The 26,105-nt window shown below is 31.4% G+C and overlaps 1 protein-coding gene across 1 annotated transcript; it reads left to right on the forward strand.

The window, feature by feature from the left end:
• The first annotated feature begins 66 nt into the window (after positions 1-66).
• LOC129230552 (mitochondrial tRNA-specific 2-thiouridylase 1-like) lies at positions 67-24,529 on the forward strand. The gene is made up of 8 exons (XM_054864956.1): positions 67-252; positions 809-896; positions 3,345-3,510; positions 5,124-5,293; positions 7,279-7,451; positions 9,705-9,825; positions 14,066-14,166; positions 24,179-24,529. The coding sequence occupies exons 2-8, from the start codon at positions 809-811 to the stop codon at positions 24,527-24,529; spliced, it is 1,170 nt and encodes a 389-aa protein (XP_054720931.1). The 5' UTR covers positions 67-252.
• Positions 24,530-26,105: the final 1,576 nt, after the last annotated feature.

Below are 26,105 nucleotides of genomic sequence, written 5' to 3' on the forward strand. Positions count from 1 at the left end.
AAAACTTTTAAGCATTTTATTAACTGTAACTTTTCTTTGTAGATTCCAGCTGTTTGTTTTGTTTTTAGATTTTCTTGATTTGGATGTGCATATTTGAAAATAAGAAAGGATTATTTTAAGTTATAGTAAGTCTGACTGCGTTCTTTGTGGGAAAGATGTCTTATATAATAGCATCTCCATGTTTATGAAGTGAGTGGCTTAAGTAATTTAGGACACACATGTTTTGAAAAAGCTTTTCACCGTCTGCTTTTCGTAAGTATCTTTTAATAAGCAACTTTCCTTAGTTGTTCCGTTATGTAAGTTCTTTTAATTCTGATTCATACTATTTTTCAATGTGTAGTGAATGTCTTAGAAATTACATGTGTATGAGTAACTTTTGATTACATTCTCTTGAAATATTGCATGCTAATTCTGTTAAATATTTATAAAACTTATTTTAAATTTCGTTAAGCTGCGTTGGAAAATCTTAACTAAGAACTAAAATTAGAGCTCTGTATTGTGTAAGTGTTAGGAAAATTGATGATAGTACAACGTCTTTGGTGGCAACTTAACATACTCTGAGTAAAATAAATGTAAAAATGCTCTATAAAAATTCTGCATTTCATTTTATGGGAAGAACATCTATTCACATAGGGGTACTATAAATCAGCATTTTACCAAAATAAAACTATTTACGCCAAAAATGAGGTGACTGCGCCAGGTTCCCAATCATCGAAAAATCCCCCATTTTATATTATTCTAAATCATATGGTGAGTTTTATAATTTTTTCGTAAAATTTTGGTTTTAAATGTCTTTTTTTTTCGGTAGATGATGTCAAATACATTTAAGAGCATTGCATGTGCAATTTCAGGAGGTGTTGATAGCTCTGTTGCAGCTTTGCTTCTCAAAGAACAAGGTAAGTATGCAAAATCATTTTTTTACGATATTTTTACTTGCTTGGCTATGGAAGCTCAACAAAACTTCATAAGTTTTTATGAGCATTAGCCTAAGATTGTTAGCTGTCTAAAGCATTAATCCCCATAGCTCTACTCCAGTGCACTTTTTTTAATATTTATCCAAATCAGAAATCAAAAGCTTTTAAGTATCATTGGCTTGATGTTTGAAATCAAAAGTAATACCAGATATTAGAGCGTAGTTATTGTTTATTATTTTTATTTATTTTTTTATTTTACTTCGCAAAATTAAACTTGTTTCTCACATTATGTTTTAATGAATACTGACTTGATTTGAATAAGCTCATTTTATTAATTTTAACTTAGCCATAACACAACACATTTTCATAGTGTGAAGTTGTTGAATTTTAATTAATAGGTTGAACAAATTAGTACAGTAATTCCTCGTTGCATCATGCCTTATTATATTGGACATATCACGCTTTTCCTTTATCTCTTAAAAAATTATATAAATTGCACATTTTAACCCTAAGAAATATTAGCTATTTATTAGAAACATAAGGGAAATTCTAAAATGATTAAGACGAACTTTCCACATACTGACCACACCTACCAGTATTTCACCATTTTGGTGAAAGTCACCGTCAAATACAAAGGTGACACCTCTCATAATTTTGTCTCATAATTTTGTTGTGAAACATACAGATCTTATTGAAGGAGATTTTTACAGTAATTAAATTTGGAATGGTCAGTTTTTCCACCAAGTAAAGTCCTAGCAGCTTCATGAAAAAAAAAAACATCACAAAAGCCTATTGATCGAGCTTTGGCTAGCGTTGAATTTATTAAGTTTTTCCCTTTCCACCGAGAGTGCTGATAAACATTAATTTGCATTCCTGGTTTTCAGGCCTAAATCTTGTTTTTATAGAATTGTGTTCATTTATTCTCTTCGGACATTGCAAACAAAAGTCCCCTATTGTGTTTATGCTTCACTGACAAATGTTGTCTCTTATATAAATTAGACTTTGGTTTATATCGTTTGACATTGAATGATAATCATAGTATCTCTGCTAACGCTCTCCTTGCATATGTTGTCTTAGAGATGATTTTCAAACGTTTGCCGTAAAACAATAGAATCTAAAAGTTTACATACAAGTTTAAACAGTTCTTACAGTTCTCTGTGTTTAGAGCCAGAGTCGGAAAGTTACATGTATCAGATAAGATTAGTTTCCAAGGTTTGTTGTCCTCTATAAGTCCAAGCCTGCTGCATGATACGTTGGCAGGACCTTTAAATGTCAAAAGACTTTGGAAATGTATTAGATCAGCAAAATGTTCTAAATAAATAATTAACTGACAAAATGCCATTTGGCTAGTTAAAAGAAGATTGTATATTCTACTGAGAGGTGAGTCTTTCTCAATCTTTGGATACCTTGCTACCTCTTGTACTCATTTTCTTCTGCTTCTACTTCACATGCCTCTACTTTTTTTCCTTAGCAATTTATTTCTGATAGGATGTTTGTTTAACTATATTGATTTTAAATTCTTGAATGCGGTCATCATGAAGAATATTTCTCCAAATAATTTTTATATATTTTTTCCTCTTCTTTCCTATCAAACGTTCTTTGTTCTTTATTGTTTGAATTCATAACTTTGAATGTATGGTAATTATGTGCAATTACTCTTTGAGTTGATAACTTTCTAAACTAAATGCACTTAAGTGAGTTCATTATCAGATGTTTCTTATTTCGATTTTAGTATGAATCAAAAACCATAAAGAATAGCTTGAAATGCATGCAAGGTTACAACTTTAAGAAATACGAATTATTATTGTGTATCTACACTACTTGAATTCAAGAACTAATTCAAGTACAAAAAGAAACTCTGTCATTATACGTTTAAATAAATTTAGAAACATTCTTTGACACTAAATGGTTTGCAATGTCCAACATTAATAGAATGCTATGCACTGTATCCTCTGCAGCTTCAAACACATGTAATGGTTTCAGCAGTTTTTATGCTGACACCATGATATTTTTTTTCTTTCATTCGTGCGTAACCTTCCTTCTACATTTGATTCTAAGAGAACTTTCACTTACTTTTTCTTTACTAAAGCGAGAGGATCAGTACTTGTTTTTACGTGTCTAACAATAAAGCAGTACAAAACATAAACTGGTAGCGAGGACAAACTATTCATTTAAAAAAATAGTATAGAAACATTAGTACGAAAGTCTGTTCTCTCTCTTTATAATATTAGTATAGATGAGAATTTTTTAAAAGATCAATTTCACATGTTTTCATTAAATCATTTAGTTGCCCATTCATTACCTTGAATGGAACATTCAACTCCATGAGAATTTCAGATGATACTTCATTGTTTTAGTTTAAAATGTTTCAAATGAACTTAATTTTGAAAATAGCATTTTACTCATATCTGTACTGAATGTTTTGCACAGGCTACAAAGTTCTGGGTGTTTTTATGAGAAACTGGGATATTGCTGATGAAACAGGTCATTGTCAAGCAGATCAAGACAAAGAAGATGCAAGTTTTGTTTGCAATAAACTTGGTATACCATTAATTGAAGTCAATTTTGTAAAAGAATACTGGAATAATGTGTTTAGGTCTGTAATAATGATTACATAGAAAAAAAGATTTTTTCAAAATAATAAACAACTTTTTTAGATACCTTTTCAGTCATAAGCTATTTTTTTTTATCATTGGAAATGGATTTTCTTGCAACACCAAAATGCATGTCCGTGATATTTATTTTGCTTTTGTGCAATTTTAAAATTGTTTTTATGGTTTCAGTAACGACGCTTTCTTTTCCTCTTTTTTATAAAGTCGTCTGAGACAGCATAATGTGTGAAGGCATATGCCTATAACTTGTAGAATTAATTGGAAGTTTAAAAGTAATTTTTTATTTCTGAAATACTTTTTTGTTTTTACTAAAAAAGGATTCATTTCAATACAAAAGTAATTATTTGTATGTGACCATCATAAGGGCCCATATAGAAAGCAAGTGGGGGATCAAGTCCCCCCCCCCCCAAAAAAATTAGAACTTCTTTGCTTTAAGTATATTTTTCTTTGCGAAAATAAAAACATTTCTTCTCTAGCCATTAACGAATTAGTTATTAAAAAGTGAAATTTTAATAACTCTAATCGGTACTGAAATCGGTTTCCATTTGAAAAATATCCTGATAAACCATAGGGAAAATATCTGAGCCCTCCTCTTTAAATTTTGCATATGGGCACCCATAGTAACTATGTTGTGTTATGTGTAACAAAATCTATTTTTAAACTGTAAGATTCTATTATACAACTTTGAGCTAAGTTCTTGCATATTTTAGGTATTTTTTGCATATTTTAGGAACTTATTACTAATCTTGCCAGATTTCTGAAATGTTCAACCGGGACACCGGAATGCCCTCCCCCCTCCCCTCCCCCAGTGTTGCTAGCATTCAAATCTGTACACGCCCCGGCTGATTTTTGGAGTGTTTTGTAGGGCAGTTTATTCTCAATGCTATGAATAAATGATTACTAATTATGAACCTAACTCAAGGGTAATAAGAAATGACATAAGCATTAATGACAATAATTACAACATTTCACTTCCAAGATATAAATATTTGCAATTTATTTTAGTTAGAAAAAATGCTTTAAATGAAGAATAAAAATTTAAACAATATTTTGATAAATTTTTAATTTTATAGGACTTTCTTATAGTTTTTTTTTTTTTTGGGGGGGGGGTTAATCTTGTTGTGAAAATCCTCACAAGCTAATTCAGAATTAATTTTATAAGTCAATGTTACAAATGATAAAGTAATTATCCTAAATAATCCTTCACAGTTAATTATTTTTAGACCTTTTTGGTCAAAATTAAATCAAATTTAAATCAAATTTATTTTTTCTGTGACATGAAGTAAACTGCCCAGGACACAGGGATTTTGTTTGAATACTGGGTAGTCTGGCAAGCCTTTCATTACATTTCTGCTTGTGGCAAATTAGTCTAAACATAAAGCATTTTAAATTTATTGTTTATGTAATCATTGACCCTGATATTATTTTTTAAAAAGACGCACATAAAAAAAGAATGAAATATTTAATTTGAATTTGTGTTAAATCAAATTCCTGTAAAAAAGGTCTAGAAAAATACAAAGCTAAGTGTAATTGATTTATTGAATATTTGAATTGCTTAAAAGCTAATAAATACTTAATTTGTATTTTAATTTTCCAGCTGTTTTCTTCAAGATTACAAAAAAGGGATGACACCTAATCCTGATATTCTGTGCAACAAAAAAATTAAGTTTGATGCTTTTTTAAAGTTTGCTGTGAATAAATTGAAAGTTGATGCAATTGCAACTGGCCATTATGCTCGAATACACCCTCCTAATGAAGCCGGAAAAAGTGAGCAACATTATGTGTTATTATTTTATGTATTTTATTTTTATTCATATTCTATGCTTATGCGTAATGTAGACACAAACAATGAAAGTTTAGTGGTCCAAAAATATCACCTAAGTTGTGTGATTTAGTATTTCAAAATTTAAAATGGTAGTCAGTTAGTAAAAACAGTTAACAACATTTTTCTGCTCTTTTGAACTGTATGTATTAGCTTTATAATGTACAAAGCTGCACAAGCAAGTTTAACAAAGTTCAAATGCAAACTGTCTGTGTATTTCTGTGTTTGTAACACTAATTCCTCCGAAGGTAGAACGGTTTAACAAAATGTATTGCTTTTGCATGAGCTTAACCAAGAGACAGATTTAGAAATAATTTGAAAGGTGACACTGAGGAGTTAAAAAAATGTTCTGGATTGAAAAATTTCATAACAAAGTTTTTGTAAGAGTTTATTTTTGAAGTATTATTTAGAATCCCTTGAAACCAATTAACCCACTTAAGAGTACAGAAAAATGAACTGAACGAGAATGTAGTTTTTAATTTTTTTTTTTTTTGGCTAGCTAAATAATAAACCCACTCATAATTTACTAATGATAAACATTATCATAAGTCCCGGCACATGATGACTTCCCATTTATATTATGGTTTAGCTAAGAGGGTTACTTATTGTTTCTTTCTTTTTACATTTCTTGTTAGCTAAAACTGAAGTCAACAGTTTTACAATTTTCTTCCATTTTCCTCTTTATGTTAATGAAGTATTAATAAATGAATCACACTATTATGCACCCTCAAACTCGAGACAAGCGAGATAAATGAGCAAGATGTACTCTTTTATGCAGGCCCACCTATAAATAATATGGATTAGCACTAGAGATGCGAGATCGATGGCAAAATATCGATGTCAGATATTAAAACATTGATAGTATTGATATATTGATGTTTTACCATCGATATTTTCAAACATCGATGTTTTAGAACACCGATCTTTTTATCACTATATAACATACATTTTTGAATATACTACACTACAGTATGAACTACATTTTTGAAAATACTACTACTATACATACATGATAATCTCTAACAAATGTTTTTTAGTGGATCAGTGAATTCTTTTGGCATTGTGTCAATTCGTTGAGTTATAGCTATTATTTCGGAAATTTCTAAGTAAAGCCAAAAATAAATTGTATTATATATTTGTTAATTTAAGCAATACAAAAGAAAGCGTTCCCGACGACTATATTGAAAATACTGAACCTCAAATCATGACTTCAATGTAATAAGAATAATTTCGCAGCATACGTGTGAAAATCAGATCTGTATTTGAGAACTATAGGGCTTCAGTACTTCTTTTGTCAATGTTTCAGGGAATTCATTATTTTTGAGTCAATTTATAGATGCCATTTTTTTTTCTCATTTTGTAGATCATGTTTTGAAACATTGATGTTTTTTAATCGATGTCGCTTCCCTGTGAGAAAGTTTATTATAATTTTCAATTAAAATACAAGAACATTAAAATCAAAAAAATATCGAACCCAAAGCATCGATGTTCCAAAAACATCGATATTAAAAATATCGATGTTTTCAAAACATCGACACCGATATCGCACCCCTGATTAGCACCTAGGACATTAAACACTCCATAACTAAATAGTTTCAATTGGCAAGCGAAAGTAATTTTAATGAAATATGTCTTAACACAATAGTTTAAAGAAAGAAATTTTTTTTTATAATACCAAGGAAATTATTTAATGGGATGGATGCAAATTTATTTTGCAAGATTTTTTTCTCCTGACACTGAAATAAATCTCATTCCATTCTGTTCTTTTAAAATATGAATGAAATAGGACGAATATGGAAGAATAAAACATTTTTGGTAGCAAGTTTTTATTGATGTGTAATTTTATGACCTTTATTAGTGACTTGGCATCTATAATTGCTTTGATTCCATGATTGATGTAATTTTTAATTACATCTTCTTTCTCTTCTAGATTTTAAACTTTTAAAAGGAGTGGATGAGCAAAAGGATCAAACCTTTTTTCTTTCACACATCCCGCAATTTGCCTTAAGAAAGTGCATTTTTCCTGTTGGTTCTATGACCAAGAGTATGGTTAAAAACATCGCTTTTAATGCTGGACTTGAAAAAATAGCTCTAAAAAAAGAGGTAATATCTGTTTTCTATTAATTTTATCTTTTTTTATTAACCTTAAACGTACTGTAAGTTTAATAACTTTTGCGATAATACAGTGGAATCTGCTTAACTGGACCACGGGTTAATAGGACCAGCCGCTTAACCAAAATAAATTTCATTACACAAGTCTAATATTATTCGCTTATAGGGACCAAAAATCCGTTTAATCGGACCAAGGAACATGAGGACAAATTGGAAAAAAAATTAAAATTCGCCCACTTGAAGCAAGTTTTAAGTGGGTCAATGAACTTAATAGTTAGTGCAATAAAACTTAATAATGGTTCCTTATAACTTTCAATTAAACCCAGCAATATTTACAGGGAAAAAATGGTTAATGATGCTCCCTTTTCAATCTACTCACTGTTCCAGCAAAAATCAAAATTTCAATGAAATTTCAAATTTCTTCAATGTAGTTGTAAAATATAACTTACATTTCATTCGAATTTTATGATGACCGATTAATACTTTTTAGCACTTATTTTTTCACTCTCACATTTTTAGTTACTTCTGGTTGTTAAATAGAATCAATACTGACTCGAAGGGATAACTAAAACCGTATTGATCTGGGACAAGTGTAAAAAGATTATTCACTTTAATTTTTTTTAGTGGAAATTTTTTGTAAATTATCAAAAAGACGGGATGAAAACCTTTCTGAGATTCAGCATAAAACTCCCATCAATATTACTTTTTTTATTTTTATGGCTTCTATTGTGTTTTCCTCTTTCTCCCTTTCTTCAGTCCATCTTTCATGAAACATTTTTTAGACTTAATCTTTTTCTTGGAAAGTACACCAACGGTACGTGCAAGTAAGATGCGCTATGAGAGTCTGCAAGTTTCAGCTAATATGCATAGTTTAAATCACAATGGCAAAATATTTTTTAAATGACAGCAAATTTTGAATAGTATATAAATTTTTTCGTGTACTATATTTGTTCACATGTACATCATATAGAAATTAAAAATTTAATTTAGTAAAACTATAAAAAGAACAACATTAATATGCATTACAGCACATTAAATATTATCCTTTTACAAAAGGAGGTTGTCAGAGGCTGTTGTCAATATCTGATTTATTCATTTTTCGAATCAATTTTTAATTACAAATGAAGTTGTGTCAAAGCCATGTCAGGAATATACAGGGTGTTCCATTTTAACCTGCAAGACCTGTTATTTTTGCAATCGTTAGTACTAGATGCATACTTCCAATTGCAAAAATGTTCAAAACCTGATGCCGAGTTAAGATATTGAAAGTTTGAAATGAAAATAAAAATGAATTTAAAAAATAGGAAATTCAACTTTTTATTCAAGCCCTAGGGCTTTTAACTTATATTTAGGGAAATAATCTCCATTGAAATATATTACTAACACAAAATAATTGACATTAGTGCTACCAAAACTCGAGATATTCAAGTTCAAAGTTTTAAGGGACCATATAGAAGATGAGATTAGAACTTATTGCCCTTTCAAAAAAAATGACAGGTTGTCGAAGTAAAAAAACATAGTAATTTTAATTGCTATTCAAAAATGAATGCAAATGTTCAACAGAACCTCAATCAATTTGAAAAACCACGTTTCTATGCACACATATAATTTTAAACTCTTGTTAACTGCTATATTTTCCACCAAAAAGTGTTATTGAAGGCGAGTGTAAAGTGGTGTAAATGAGTTGCAAATGCTCCGTTTCCTATCTCGGTAAATATTGGTCCTACTAATGCCAAATCTTTTGTGTTCAAATTATTTTTCAATCAAGATTATTTCCCTGAACATCAGTTAGGGGACCTGGTATAAAAAGTTAAATTTTGTATTTTTTGACTCATTTTCATTTTTGCTTCAAACTTTCAATATCTTAACCCTGCATCTGATTTTGAACATTTTTGCAATTGGAAGTATGCATCTAGGACTAAGGGTTTCAAAAAGAGAGGTCTTGCAGGTCAAAACGGAACACCCTGTATAATTGTTATTTCCTGTAATTAATATTTTTAAATACTTGTTATTAAACATTTATTTTATTATAACATTCATATGTATTTTTATAATATGCTTAATTAAAAATATTCAATGAGCAGTATGAATGAACTTAATGACCAGTATCATCTTTTAACCCATAGTTATGGTAATTTTTTAATGTTTATTAAAATATTTAATTATATTATATATGGAATTATGTAGAAATTTATTATTACCTGTATTTTTTAAAGTTTTATTTATCAAAATAAACTTTTACAGAGTGTAGGAATTTGTTTCATTGGACGACGAAATTTTCAAAGCTTTATTCAAGATTATATTGAGCCTAAAAAGGGAAACTTTGTGAACATTGAAGATGGCAGAGTCATAGGACAACATGATGGTAAACATTAAGGACTTTCATTACACTTGATAAAATCAGGTGGATCTCAACTGGTTTTTATAAAGAAATAATTTGTTTAAATTTTATACTTTTTAAACAAAACTTCTTATCATGTTTTTGGAAAATTGCATTTTAAAATAATAATTTCAAAATACGTGTCTACACAATAATTGAAATGATTTATTACATAGTCTAAGGTTTTCATTTATTTATTTTTAAACTGAATATTATGTCTTTTATAGTTGATACTATTCCATTAAAAGCACAACTCTTTTCATATTCACATGTGATATATCGTCGCCTCAGAGCAACAGTAAGATATCTTAGTGTTATTTCTGGGATTATATATCTTACTGTTGCTCTGAGGTGACAATATGTACATTTAATTGTTTCAAATTTCCAGCTGCTGTTAATACTCTGCATTTTAAGTAAATCAGTAAATGATGTTTCATAAAATTATATATTTTTTACCTCCCTCTTTAATGCAGAAGGCATTTTCCCCCGTACATTACACATAAAACCCAATATTTAAAGTAGATTAACGAAGATTTGATCAATAATAGTTTTGAATAGCAGAGCATGTAAGATTGAACAATTAATATTTTGCAGTATCACTAATTTCCAATTTCAGTATTGTTAATTCTGATTTAAACGTTGGACTATAAAATAAATGTCTGAATATCATAGATTTCATAAAATTCTAGCTAAAAACTGAATGATATTACTGAATTGTATTTATTTTATTTGGATATTTTTCTCATGTAGCCTCAGAGCAACAGTAGGACATCTTAGTGTTATTCTTGGGATTAGATGTCTTACAGTTGCTCTGAGATGCCGATGTATAAAACTAATTTTACATGTTATTTTTTCATGCATTAAAAGTCTGAAAATAATTTTATCCCCCCTAAAAATAACTTTTAAGAAAATGATTTGAGATTAAAACATTTTTCTTACTTTCATGTTCAACAACTTTAAACTTATTTTCAACTTTGCAGTCAAAAATGTATAGTTCCCAGGCAAATTACTCTTGAATATTATTTAATCCATCTGCCTGAGAAATGGCATGGTTTATGAGTTTTAAAAACTAATAAGATTTAAAATTTTTGAGGTATTGAAGCTAGATACAATCGCATGTTGAATTTAAGATTCTTTTAAATTCATATGTTTCTATTTCTGTGAGACAGATAAATATGATAAATACGTTATTTATTTAATACTAGGGGGCTATCGCCCCCTGCTCGGTAACGCTCGCCAACCCCCGGAACTGCTTACGCAGTTCCTTCGGATCGCTTCGCGATCCGAGCTCGCTACGCTCGCTCACCGGTCACCAAATATTGGTCTAGTTTTATCTTTATCTTAAAAAGTAGTTTTTCTTTTCTTAATATGAATATCATAACACTTATTATTTTCATACATTTAAAAGGGGAAAATTACTCTGACATGCAACTCATGCAGTGGATTATTATAAAGCAAAAGTTTGCAATTCCATTATCTTTTGAGAGAAGTATGCAAAGGGATATTTTTGTACTAAATTTACAAACATAATATAATCTTTCTTTCCTACATTTTCTGAATGCAAAAGAAATTGCAGTGAAAAAAAACCCTACAATGTTAACACACTTAAAACCATTTCATGGTCATTAAGTATACTATGTTCAGTGTCAAAATATGTGTATATATATGTTTCAAAATGTCTAACAGTTGCAAAGAGCAAGCAACTTTTGACATTCTCTGAAAGCAGCGATTTAGTCAAAAAATGTTAGAATGAGTGTTTTAAGAGTCAAGAAACCAAATCCAGTGGCACGACAGCTTATGAGGGCCAAGGCCTACTGTACCCATCTCACTCCTTCTGACTAAGGGCTCTGGGGTGCTAGGCAGATGTTTTCGTTTAAGAGGTCAGCCTAATGCGGAACCCCCTGGGTTTAGTTCCCAAGCATACTTGGTACTTATTTTATCGACCCACTGAAGGAATGAACAGCTGAATCAATCATGCCCAACCCGGAGATCGAACCCGAACCTGCAGTGTGGAAGAGCTACCTCTGGGCTTCAGAACACTTGAATATAATTTACGAAGAAGAGAGCAGTGGGCTATGGAGTCTTTAAATGAAAGATCTAAATGCAGATTGGTCAGAAATGCTGCCGATACGCTAAGGTGCACAAATTTACACCGTCTTCAAATCGAGAGAATTTTGCAAGTGTTTCCGAATACATTTACGGACTAATCATGCACTTTACTGAAAAAAAAAGGGTTGACCTAAGACTGATAATTGTAAAACTGGAGAAAAATATTATTGTACCAAAAAAAAATTTATTGATTATTATATAACACTAATATTTGTCATACCTCGGATATCATTTATTTCATTCGATAGCAATAAGCCTTTTAAATTCAAACGTAAACAATTTCCTCTTAGATTAGCCTTCCTAATAACTATAAATAAAACAGAGGGTCAAAATGATTTTGTGAAAACATATTAGCAGTAAAATCAGGTTTCCCGATTCAATTTGTTGCTTTACTTTGCCACTGTGGCTCAGTTCTTAACATCAATGCCATTGCAAAAGTATGTGAAATGTTTTGCTCTTCCGGTCTTCGCGATTCAATTTGTTGTTTTACTTTGTCATTGTTGTTCAGTTCTTAATTTCAATGCATTGCAAAACTAAGCGACATGTTTTGCAATGAGAATTGTCCAATAAATTCATTTAGTCTATGTGGAATAACATAGTACAGTGAAGCACGGTTGATACGTTTCTCTTCTATTCGTTTTTATCAATTATACGTTTTTTAAATTGTCCCTGGAGGGTCTAATATATATTTTCTTTACCAATTATATTTTTTCATTTGTACGCTTTTTTCATAGTCCCTTCAAAAACGTATAAGCGGTGCTTCACTGTATATAAAAAATTTGTTTGGAAAAAAAATTCAGTATTTACAGGTTGCAGTTAGTTAAGCTTGACCACGAAAAGAAGGCGGATGACCTTGAAGGGAAACATCATTTGTAATAGGTAGAATCTTCCAGAAAGCACCAAAGAGTAAGAGGCATGGTCTCGCTAATCCTATCTATTCCAAAATAATAACAAACAACCTATTACAAATGATGTTTTTGCATTAAGGTCATCAACCTTCTTTTCATGGTAAGCTATAGCAGGGCTGTGGAGTCGGACTGGTTTTATGGTAAAAGAGTCGGAGTCAAAGGTTTAAAATTTCAAGAGACGGAGTCAGTAGGATTTTCTATCAAAATTCGCAGCTCTCCCAATATTTGAGGAGTCACAGCCGGAGTCAGACTAATTTTGGGTAAAGGAGTCATAGTCTCTAAAAATCCTGTAGTCGGAGTAAGACATTTTCCTCCGACTCTGCAGCCCTCGTAAGTAGGGAACTTTATTTTTTGTAAGCACTATGGTTAAGGGCAATTTACCTTTTGACATCAACATTAACTTTGCAAAGGATTTTTTTTAAAAAAAGAAGAAAATCATAATACTTCTCTGGATACACAATAGAAAATTTCTGGGTTTTCAGATACTATGACTTTTGAATGCCTTACATATGACATGTCTGTAACTGAAAAGTGGTTTTGTCAAACTAAAAAAAATTTATCAAAAGTTTGACTCTGTGCGTTATTTATAGTTATTAGGAAGGCTAATCTAACAGGAAATTGTTCACGTTTGAATTTAAAAGGCACGTTAGTATCGGATAAAATAAGTGGTATTCAAGGATATGAGTATCAGTGTTATTATTAGCATTTTTTTTAAAATAAAATAATATTTTTCTCCAGTTTCATTACTATCACTGTCATTTCAACTCTTTTCTCCAGTAAAGTGCATGATTGTACCGGAAATATGTTTGAAAACACTTACACAGAAATCACTCGATTTGCAATTCCCGGTTCACGGCGTGCGTTTGCGCGTCTAATCCTATCGGCAGCATTTCTTACCGCTCAGCGTTTAAATCTTTCATCTAGAGACTCCCAAGCACACTGCTTTCTTCTTTGTAAATTATATTCAAGTGATCGAAAACACTCATTCAAAACTCAAAATTCTAACGCTAGACATCTAACGCTAGAAGCGAGTCGGCAGCACTTGTAAACAACGATCGTAAACAAAGCGGATCGTTGCCAACGGAGAGAAAGAAATAAAGGCTCGTTTTGCGCCACGCATAAGCGTTTTATATATATAGATGTTTAGTGAAATAAATAAATGTAGACTTTTTCTCTTTGTTAATAATGTTTAAAATTTGATACATTAGGTGTCCATTGCTGGACTGTTGGACAAAGGTGTGCTATTGGAGGTCAACCTTCGGCATTTTATGTGGCAGAAAGAAATGTTTGCACACAACAAATACTTGTTGTGAGTTTTTTTTTTTTTTTCCTTTTTTTAAAAAAAATATTTAAGAAAACTTTTGAAAGGAAACTATAAATTCTAAGAAATATTCACTGTTATAAAAAGATCATACCCTATTGTGGTTTATGATGAAATTGGTTACACCATGAATACTATCATATCCCCTATTATACCAAGGAATATATTTAAAAGTTCTGTTTAACATTGGAAAGCATTGTATGTTATTTGAGGTTTGAAATGGGAACAAGACAATCAGACGCTACATAAATAAAGTAGGAATGCATTGAATTTGAATATTTCCTTGGACACTTACAACTAGTTTTGATTTTACTGGACTTCAGTGAAATAACAAAACAAAACACCTACTATGAAAATTATAATTTGGCAGCGAAAAGTTAGCACATAAAAGTTTTTTATCACATAAACTATTCTTTTTTTTTTTTTAAGGAAATCAAACTTATTTACCCCTGTTAATTAGGTGTATGGTTCATACAGTTATGCAGAAAAATATATCTCTATTTGCATTTCATAATGGAGATATTAGAATTTTTGTGCGATGCAATTGATATTACTTGTTCACTAATAAACTGGAAACAATGAAATAATATATGAATTACTTAACTTATGCATATATAACTAAAAATTATCATATAAGTACTACACCAAAAAATAAAATTACTAATTAATTTTTGTTTCAATTCAAGTTTCTATCTTTTATTTTCCTTTCTTTATCAACAGCAGATACTGTTTTATGTTATGTCTAATTGCAATTATTAAGTTGATTACAATTTTTATTTGCTCATGTTAAAATGTTTTAATTCTGTACTTTATGCTGGAAGAATCTTTAGTACATATCTGTCTAACTTAGGGTAGGCATTATTTAAGAATTGAACATCTCAAAATGTGCCTAAATAAACAATAGTTAAAAGAATTTTGAAATGATCACTCATATATGCACAATGCTTTTTCTGCAGAGTTCAGAATTTTTGTTATACTTTGCTTCTTTTCTTTAAAGGCTTTAGGTAACTAAATAATTTATATATGCTCGCTAAAATTGAGAAAATTGTAATTGCTTTTAAATATGCAATAAAACTTCTAGATGTGTGTGTGTGGTTGTCAAAATAATGGAAAAATTATCAGCATGAATAGTGTTTAGAACAGGTTAATTACGTACTGATCTAGTCACTAATCTTTTAAACTAAAAATAGTAAATTTACCATTCGCTATTTGCACTGAGCTTTTTGGTCGGAGCCTATGAGACCATTATTGAGAGGCAAGAGAGCATATTGGCAGCTAATATTTTACTGTATTCCTTGTTGTGTGTATTGTTTTTGTATTTTCTATTTTGTTCTTTGTCCCTTCTTCTTGCTGCCAGCCATTAGAAATAAAAAAAAAAAAATAGTAAATTTATACTGTTCTGCAATCTGGAAGTTATGCATGTTTGTATTTGCTTGTGTGTATTTGTGGTTGTGCAAGATGACCTTGTACGACTACAAAAACGACCTACCTTGTACGACTACCAGTTATCAAAGTGGATTATGAAGTCTAAAGAGAAATCAACCTCAGCCAAAGTGATTAAAGAACTTTAACTTCTACAGATTCTTAGATCAACAGAGAGCTGCATGAATAACATCTTCAAAGAACAGCTATTCATAAGCCTAGGGCCTGATGTAAGTGTAAGCCCTAGAAGCACAGGCTTTGGGACCCACTAGGTTGGGGGGAGGGGGGACAAAAATTTATAAAAAAAATCATAATGAATGTTTTCATTTGTTTTGCACTATAAAAATTTGTTTAAAAATTAAATTGTTATTGCTGGCTCTGTTTCAACACGGTTTATGAGTTCAGCGGGAAACTATCTGTAGTGACATCTAGCGTAGAAGGAGACCACTCATGTTAGTACGTAACTCACTATTACTGCTTAAATAAGGCATTTATTTTGTTTTTGTTGATTTACAATATTTTAAGATGTTGGAATCTTTTGTAATTGCTTATTTATGTAAGTTTCAAATTACAAATACACTACAGTGATATTATCAAAACATATATATACATTTACACCCTGTGTTTACTGCAGCCTATAGCCATGCAAAGTCAATGGAGTCAACCTAAAAAAAAAAAAATCAATGGTGCAGATTGCACCACTGATTTTTCATTTGGGGGGGGGGGGTCCAGTTTTTTTGGATGTAAAGCCATTTTTCTTGGAGAATGGAAACCTCTGCTGTGACAAAAAGTTGTGCGATGGAGCACGTTCTTCGGTTTTGAAAATCAAGGGGGCCCCCCACAGGTTTGTTGTGCTTACAATCCTAAAATTTCTAAATCATACCCTGCATAAGCCACTTGTTTCTGATGTGAATGTAAAAAAGAAATTATTTCAAGTGATATCACAAATGAAAATGTTGGTCAAAAGATGTGTGGAAGAAAGTAATATGGTCAAATAATAACTCATTGTTTACATTGTTTCCTGGCTTAAACGTGTTTACATATGGACAATGCCTACACGAACATATCATCCAGGTCGCCTTGTTTCAACTGTAGAGAAGACAGATGGCTTTACTATAACAGGGTGGCGACATATCAGGGAAAAGTTAGGAAACTTTATAAATCAGGGAAATATCGGGGAATTTCGAAAAAATAACAAACACTCGGACAAAATTGATTAAATGAAGAAAAAAAAATTTTTTTCTTTGTACCCTAATTCCCAATGTATTTTCCGCCAATTCTTTGTTTTATAAAAGTAAAATTAATGAAGTGTGATTATACACTGTTGCATATTTGTGCATCGTTTTACCTCAATGTCAAAGTATTGAATCTTGGGATGATCTTCCTAAGATTGCTTTTGTGTCTGTCAAGTTGTTTATTTTACGTATTTTGAAATTTCCTTACATGTGTTCCATGCTACGTAAAATTAACTACCCTGCAGGCAAAGAGGAAGCCATCCATTAATGACTTAGCTTCCTTGCCTTTACTCATTGTCTTGAACCTTGAAGTCATTAGCATACTGTAATCACAATTTCAAGAAAAATCTTTGTTTTTTAAATTAATACTGATAAAATCTTAAAAGTTATTTCTCTGCATTTTTAATTTAATTGCTAAAACTGAATGTCAAATGAAAATCAACTTTGTTTTTTGTTGTTGTATTATTCGTTGTCGCCTCGGTGTATACAAAGGTTTTTTTTTGTTTTGTTTTTTGTTTCAGACTTTGAAATTCTTTTGTTTTAAAACCGTATACATATATGTTTTTTAAATTAATAATTGTGCTTCTTACATTTCAATGTTGTTTGTCACTAAAGTAATCTAAGATTTTTTTTCGACAAATAATGAGATCATTTGAAATTGAGTTGCGTACATAAGTAAATATTTTTGTATTTTTTTAGTATTTAAAATGCTGTATTCATTCATTAACTCTTTAGGACCGGGAAGGGGAGAATTTTTTACTACAGTTAAGCCTTGACTTTTTCGACCAAGCTACTTTGGAAATGGAATCGTCCACTCTGAGACCCCCCATCGGCAGCATCTCGTCAGTTCTTGTGTGCACTAATTACAGGAGGCGTGGTAAACTGTCACCTTAATCGCTGTCGCGTTTCCGGCGCGCAACCTTTTTCGCTATTTCCCTAGTCTAGTGTTTATCGCATATGCTGGTTCAGCTGTCTGCAATCTATAGACACATGGGATGTTTTAAAATTAGAAATAAAACATCTGAACCACAAAAAAATATTCAAAAATCAAAAGCAACTTCGGAATGAAGAATTTCAAAGGGAAAAAAATAGAACAAGTCGCGTGAATGAAAAAGAATGAATATCAAAGTTTCTTCATTTCCCCTTCCTCCCAAAAAGCGGGCATCTTCACAAATTATTAGCTATCAATCCTTGTAGTTGTATTGCCATTGGGAATTGTACATCACTGTCACTTGTCCCATCAGTTGAAAATACTTCGGTCGGAAGAAAGGATCTTTGAGGTGGTCTCACAGCGTGACTTTCCATCAGTTCCTACCCATATTGCTAATCAGTTCGTTTTTTTTTTTTTTTTTTTGGATATCATGTTCAGCCTACAGCGCAAAATGCCTAAGCTTTCTAGCAGCTTTAGCTTTTGGAAACATTTCCCCCGATTTCGATTGATTAAAAAAGTTTGAGCACAGCCAATAACTTTTATTCTTCTGCAGAATAAATAAATTACAAAACATATAGTTCTTTTTAATACATGTTTTCCTTTTTTATAAAGTTATTGAAAAAGGCTATAATAAAATTATAAAACATTCTTTTTTTTAGAAATATACATTTTTTTTTTTTTTTAAATTTTTAAGAGACATATTTTAGAATTACAGAAAATCAGAAAATATATATATAACAGGGGCATGGCGAGAGAAGGTGTGCCGTTTTAATTCCCAAATCCCTTAACTTTCGCATATTGATTGTAAATCTTAATATATGTTATACACATATATTAGCCGCCTTCAACGGGTAGATGATTCGCCTTTTTGCACAATTCGCTTTTTATGCCATTCGCTTTCTTCTCCAAAAATGTTGCCTTCGCTGACTGCTAAAGAAAATGCGATGGTTCCTAAGAATCATCTCCAAAGTCTCATGTGATACTTTGTGGCGCATGAGGAGTTTTGAATTTCTTAAATAATAATAATATTATTAAAAATCTATATCTCTTCACATGTGTTTAAGTCTATTAATGTCTGTATCCATCTATCTATCTATATCTCTATATTTTTCTGATTTCTTTAAGAAAAGGTAAACATTGCCAACGTCGTAGCTCAACTTATTACAGCCAACACAACACTACAATCTTTTACACAACATTTTTTTTATTATTATTAAATCTCATCCTTAACTGAACTTTTCCTAAAATTTCCATTGTTAGAGATTTCTAACGATTGTCGCAAGGCAGACAAACACAGAACTTCTTATTTCATTATTTTAATATATATAAAAATAGATATCTATGCATTAAAAACATTGCTTTGAGCGTGAGTGACATGTTGTTCAGAAGAAAATTAGAAAATGCTGTTTTATGATTACATTTTTAGAAGTGCAAATTTTTAATATATTACTAGTAAGTATAACTTTACTTACACTTCTGAACTCAAAAGGAAAAGTGATCCTTCGCTAGATTAAATATTTTATAATATGGTAACATAATTCTTGTTTTCTTTCCCATTCTGGGAGAATAGTTGCCAAGGCATTTTCTTTAGTCACAAGAGCGACCTGAACCTTGGTATGACCTCGTATCTCGTTTTTTGTGGCGCTACTGTTTGGGTAACAGTTGTGTATAGGAGGGGGGACGCAGTTTATTTTCAAGGGCTCATTCAAGCTCTTAACAGATCTGTTTAGATGCCTTTTTAGCTCTGATTTGCTAGGCGTTGCTTTTGAGATTCTGAAACTGGAAAGAAATAAGTACTTCGAGGCTGAAAATAAAAACAATGAAAAAAAAGGTAACAGATGGCAAAATTTTGCAAATAGTAGTTGCATACACGTGTTTCGAAGTTCCTTTTAACCCCAAGGCATGTATATGCAATTATTTGCAAATTGTGGGTTTTATCAATATTGTTTTGTATTATTTTAAGCTACAAAGCCGTTTTCGGGCGGACTCGGTCTTATGGAGTTAATCACTCACGCTTCGGGCGCGCGGACTTCTTCACTTTTGCTCTAATGGTATCTTTAATGGTATTCAAACTTATGTCGAGATGCATAACAGTCATCTTGTGTGTTTTTTTTTTTTTTCCAGTAGGTAAACAAAGAAAAACATATATTTATCATAAATAAGAACATTACAGTTCAAGCACAAGCTTAAGATTTATTATGCAATAATTTAAATTTTCCAATTTCAATCAATTAAATTTGCACAAACTGATGAGAATAATTACTGAAAGAATGTTTTTGAAAATATTTTCAAATATTTGGAAGAAATCCCCTATCTCCACTTTTTCATTTCTGAGTATACTACGAACAAGTAATAAAAGCTGTCCCAGTCAGGAGAAAAAAAAAGGAAAATTAAAAGAAAATAATAGAAAGATAATTTTTCAAGAGTAATAATGAAAAAAAAAATCTTTTCCTCAAAAAACGGGGGTTAAGAGAATGGTTAGTGGGGAAGCCACGAAATCTTATTTATTTCCCCCCCTTTTTTTTTCTTTTTAAAAATAAAACTAGCCTATGTAATTGGATTTTGACATTACTTATTAAATGACAGATAAAAATGGAGTTTGGTGTCAAAATTTGGGATGAATAGCCACCGTAGACTAACTCTTCCAGGGCCGGATTTAGGGGAGAGCAGGCGGGGCTACTGCCCCGGGGCCTCCACAATAAAATTTTTACAAAAGATCCTTGCTTTCACGGGTCGAAAATATCGGATATATACATATATATCAATATATTTGGATATACAGTAGAAGACTATTATAACGCACACCTTGGGACCAGAGCTTTTGCGTTATACAGGTTTTTGCGTTATATAGATCATTTCACAAATTTTGAAACTAATGTTCAGAATATGTCTCTATATTAGCACTTCAGAATGAGTTTTATCTGCAATGAGTATTAAAGCACCAACATTACAATTAGTTATTCACAAATAAATATGTTTCACTATCAAAAGAAAGTGCATTATCCTGCACTTCTGCTAGCTTCTTGGTTTGCATAACAGCTGCATTTGCAAGAGTCATCTGGTATTTTCTGTTTACTGTAAGGGGGGGGGGGGTACTAATTTCCATTTAAAAGCTTTGGATTAAGATGGAAAGATGAAAAACTGTTTCAAAATAACAATTTTTATGTTTGCATAACAAAACAGAGGTATTTTTTAAACTTCAAAACCTATTGTTTACTTCTGGAAAGTTGTACGGTTTATAGAGAATTGCGTTATATAGGTCGGCGTTATAATGGTCTTCTACTGTATATCAAAGTATCGGATATTTTCGAAAATATGATGATCTTTTCGAATTCTGATTAGGGGCCTCCACTCCTTCGTTTGCCCCAGGGCCTCCACACTTCCAAATCCGGCCCTGAACTCTTCCAATTATAATCTTCATTCCAATGAAATAACATAAGAAAAATTCAGTTTTTTTTTTTTGGAGTTTTTTGGTTTTATTCCCGCAAAATAAATTAATCCGTAAAATCAATCCGAGTAGAAATAATTTTTCAGTCGATCGTTAATTTTTAACTTTGAAAAGTGAGAGGGCAAGGCCCCTTTACTTTTAAAAGTAAGGTAAAATTGCCCCCCTCCCCAACCCACAAACACACAAGTTGCCATGGTTATCGTATCTAACTTGCTAATCGAATATGATAAAGATGAGAACATACAACTTTTTAACATAGAAATGCAAGATAGATAAATCTGTAAGGAACGAAAGTTTTCTTGTTTTGATGCAACTCTGAAATCGCTTAATTATTATTGACAACAATTTCATATTGGGGGAAGGAGGTGACATTTGTTTTCTCTTAAAAAATCAATTAATTCTAAATTAGTGCTAAAAGTATAAATGCAACAGATGTAGAAGCACAGATTTAGATTTTCTTAACATTTATCAGTAAGTAAAATGCTGTATGACATGATTTTAAAAAAATATTCCCTACAATTTATTCTGATGATGTTTTCCTGAATAATGCCATTTATACAGAAGTAAATATGTACTTTAATTTGTTTGAAGAATTGAACAATTAATTTATATTTTCAAGGAAACAAAGTTGTGGGATGTGCTACTGAAGCAAGAGATAATGTCTTTATAAATTAATTAAATGAATTTAGGAAAGAATTAAATCCGATTTTTTGGTGTTTGTTACACTACAATCGTTAAAGGAATATTACAATGTGACTTAGCGCCATTAGAAATTTCTGTTTATCCCACTTCAGAGACAACTGTTTTTGAAGATTTAAGCAGATTGTCATTTTTCACCTTTTTTTTTTTTTTTTTTGTAAATCATGGTTCTGAATTTACATGTTGACAAACTGACTGAATTTCCCAAATTAATGAATAACATGTTGTTTAGAAGAAAATTAGAAAATGCTATTTTGTGATTAAATTTTTATAAGTGCAAATATATATTATATTGCTAGCAAGTATCACTTTACTCAAAATTTTGAACTGTAAAGGTAAAGTGGATAATACGGTAGGTTGTAAATTGTATAATATCGTAACAAAATTCTTTTCTTTCGACCATTCTGAGAGAACTAGTATCTAAGGCATTTTCTTTAGTCACCCGTGCGACCTGAATGGGTTGGTTGACCCATGCATACATTTTTACATATTATGTGTGTTTTAAGTCCTTATGCAATTATGACCTCCTATCTCACTTTTTGTGGGGCACTACTGTTTGGGTAACAGTTGTGTGGTGGGGTGCAGTATATTTTCACGAGCAAGTTAAAGCTCTGGCAGATTTGTTTTGTTTAGATGCCTTCCAAGCTCTGATTTGCTGAGTACTACTTTTAAGTTTCTAAAACTGGAAAGAAATAATTACATTTGGGTTGAAAATAAAAATAATGAAAATAGAAAAGGTTAATAGATGGCAAAATATTGCAAGTAGTAATTGCACACCCATGTTTCGAGGTTCCTTGTAACCCTGAAGCATGTATATGCAGTTATTTGCAAAGTTTGTGCTTTAATGTTGTACGAATTATCATAAAAATTATACAAAACATTAATTTATAAATCCTAGGATAGAATTTATTTTTAAAAAAGTGGTACAAAAAAGTGAGGATTAGAAGTGGAGGAAATTGAAACGAAATCGTACAACGCATTCATCTTTTCTCATTTTTTGAGGAAGCCAAGCGACATCAAGTCATTAGCAGCACCCCATTCATGCAGTTGTCGCTATCACTTGCTAAATAGCTATCGGCTAGAAGAAAGGGTCTTCTTCGGGGAGGTCTCGCAGTAGGGTGTCTTCTTCTACCCACCACCCCTGAATTCGTAGAACTCGGCCGGATACGGGCGGACTCGGATCTAAGCTACAAAGCCGTATACGGCCGGTCTCGGTCTTAAGGAGTTAAAACCTGAATTCTTGGTTAGAGAATACCTCACTATGACTGGTTGATGGTAGTTAAAAGGTTTCAATTTGTTTTACATAAATACGGCTATTATTTACGTAGTATAACTACATTACTTCTATACTTTCATTATTACTTGTTATTCTTGCAGCAACAATTATACTGCTTGAAAATTCAGTTCAAGATTATTTTCATGTAAACTTTTTAGTTTTATCACGATTAAATATAAGACTTTAATTTTAATACTTTAAGAGTGGTTATAATAATTTCTTAGGTTACTTAATTCTTATATTAACTGGTTACTGGAAGTAAAGTATTTGTTTTAGATTTCCTATAATATTTCTTTGTAAATAATTTGATATATTATTTTTACTTAAAAAAAGGAGCAACTTTTCAAAATATGTTTTTAATTAACAGCTTAAACTGTTTTAAGCACTGCATTTTATTTTAATATGCAATGTTTTTCAGGTAAGGCAATGAAATAAAACCATTATCGTTGGTAACGTAAATCAGGGAGATTTGGTGAACTTAATCAGGAAAAAGTCGAAGAATTTTTTTTTTAACATTTCCTGTCACCACCGTGCATAGTTTGAGCAGTTATCTTACGGGTTTCGGCTAGTCCTCTCATTTGCCACAGAAGATCAAATAACTACAATGATGCGGGCATTTTCTGTAACCATGTGAACTCCATGGTGCAAAAACTATTTCCATCAGGAGATGCCTGTATTCAGAATTTTAATTTTCCTTCTTCTTCAGCTTAAGTTTTTCAGCCATGGTTTAAGGAAGAAAGAACGTCTCTTCTGGAACTAAGGAATGTTATAATATTTCTTTAAGCAATTAATTTCACTTAGTTTGTATAACTCTGTTTTAAAATCTATTCAAGACATTATGCATGCGAAAGATAGCCCAATGCCTTATTAACGAATATTTTTGTATCCTTTCGTTAAATTTCAAATTTTTTGCAAACTATCTTTATATGTGCATTACGTATGTTATCCTAGCTGCTTTTACCAGTTGTGAAGAATTTTTTTTTTTTCAGGCTCCTGGAAGAATGCATCTGGCATTATTTCACCAGACATTAATTACAGAACCTCCATATTGGATCAGTGAGCCACCAGTTGATTTAAACAGTGGTGGACATTTTAAGTGTGATTTTAGATTTCAGCACAGAGAACCTATTATAAAATGTTTTATGTTTAAAAATAAAAATGGACAACTACAGATATTTTTAGAAAAACCCCTTCGTGCTCTTACTCCTGGGCAATATGCAGTGTTTTATGTTGGTGAAGAGTGTTTGGGAAGTGCAAAAATAATTAGCAGAGGTCCTTCAATATATTCTTTAAATAAAATTAAATATAACTGCTGTAATAAAATTGCTGTACAAATTTAAATAAAATAAATATTTTAATGTATTTTGAGTTTGTTGTGTTTGTAATTGGAGTTTTTGCAAATCTCTGTTATTTCCGAAACTTTCTCATTATTTGATATAATTTCCCGTTGTTATATTAAAAAAATATTTTAAGTACCACAACTTTAATATCATCTTTGCTGTATGTGTGCATAGCATGATTTTTATTCTGCTTTTTATTTCATTATTCCATTTTGAAGCATTATTCTAAAAAAAGGGGGGTGGAAGTTTTGTTGTGCATTTCAACTAAAGAATGTTTTAATGATTAGACACGAGAAATTTCTTGGAATGTTTTACACTTTGGGCTGAATGCTGTTAGTTGAAAATCGACTCCTGTAAATGTTTGAAGCAAAGAGGAGGGTATTTTTTTACTCGGTTAAGGTAAGAAGTTTATTTAGTTTGAATTTTAACACATTTAGTAAAAAGGAAAGAACTCAAGCTGCCAGGAAGGAAATAAAATTTCCATGATTAAAGTTTGTTTATCAACAGTGTGGTGGTTTTAAAGATTTAGCTTTTGCGGGAATTTCTAAAAGTCAATCTTTGAGTTTAGGAAAGAGCGTTCGGGTTCCCAAACCGGAAACTTTTTTGAAGCCAAAGAATTGAAATCTCTATTTTGAGCGATGGATTTGGGGGTCTCTCGTTTTTACGTATTCCTCTCATAGTTCATTAAGCTAGAGAGAAATCTGGAGCATGGACTGGGGAGAGGGGGCTGCCGACAAACTCATAACAGACAGAGTTATGCTTCTACCGACTTCATGACAAACGTTCATTTCTGAAGCTAATAAACTTTGATTTCTATTTACAGAGGACATCTTTTTCATTTTTTCCTCTAAAAAAAAGGTCTAAAGAAAAACGAATCCTTTAAATGTCATTTAATTCTTATTCCCAGTTCTAGAGCTTGACCCTGATTACTGAATAGGCTTCTACTTTTTAAGGAGTTCCAAATGGCTGAAAATGTTTCAACCAATGTCTAAAATTGTAAGGGCGGCCAAAAAGTGTTTGACCTAGAGCCCCCGATTACTTACTCGGGTTTTGGATATGGCACAGTGGGAGGATTCAGGAAATGAGCCAAAGAATTAAATCTTTTCAATTTTGTACGAACCAGGCAGATGTCTGATTGGACAGGTGCAAGTGGATGGTTCTTGATTTAGCACTTTCAGCCCCCCTGCCCTAAACCGTTGCCACTATTATGCATTGCACATTGTGTTCAAACAATTTATGAATAAACTTAACGATATTAAAGTGTTCTGTTTAAATTTTCATTAAAATATTTTTAAAACAAACATTTGAAGCACTACTTTTTACTGCTATAAAATAAGTTAACAAGATTATTGCCCTTTTTGATGCCTTATTCCTGGCAGACCCAGATCTATAAATTTTGCCCCCCCCCCCCCCCCTGCAACAAAATCTGTACTCCTCTCCAGGGACCAGCGGTGCATATTTCTAACGTTAATGAGATTTAGTGCTAGATTTTTTTTTTTCAATTTGTTGATCCCCTTAAGCATGTGCCCCCCTCCCCCCCGTTGCGAGGTTAGTGGATACGCAGTTTGGAGACTGA

This window comes from Uloborus diversus, chromosome 9 (genome assembly GCF_026930045.1).
Source record: "Uloborus diversus isolate 005 chromosome 9, Udiv.v.3.1, whole genome shotgun sequence".
NCBI lineage: Eukaryota > Metazoa > Arthropoda > Arachnida > Araneae > Uloboridae > Uloborus > Uloborus diversus.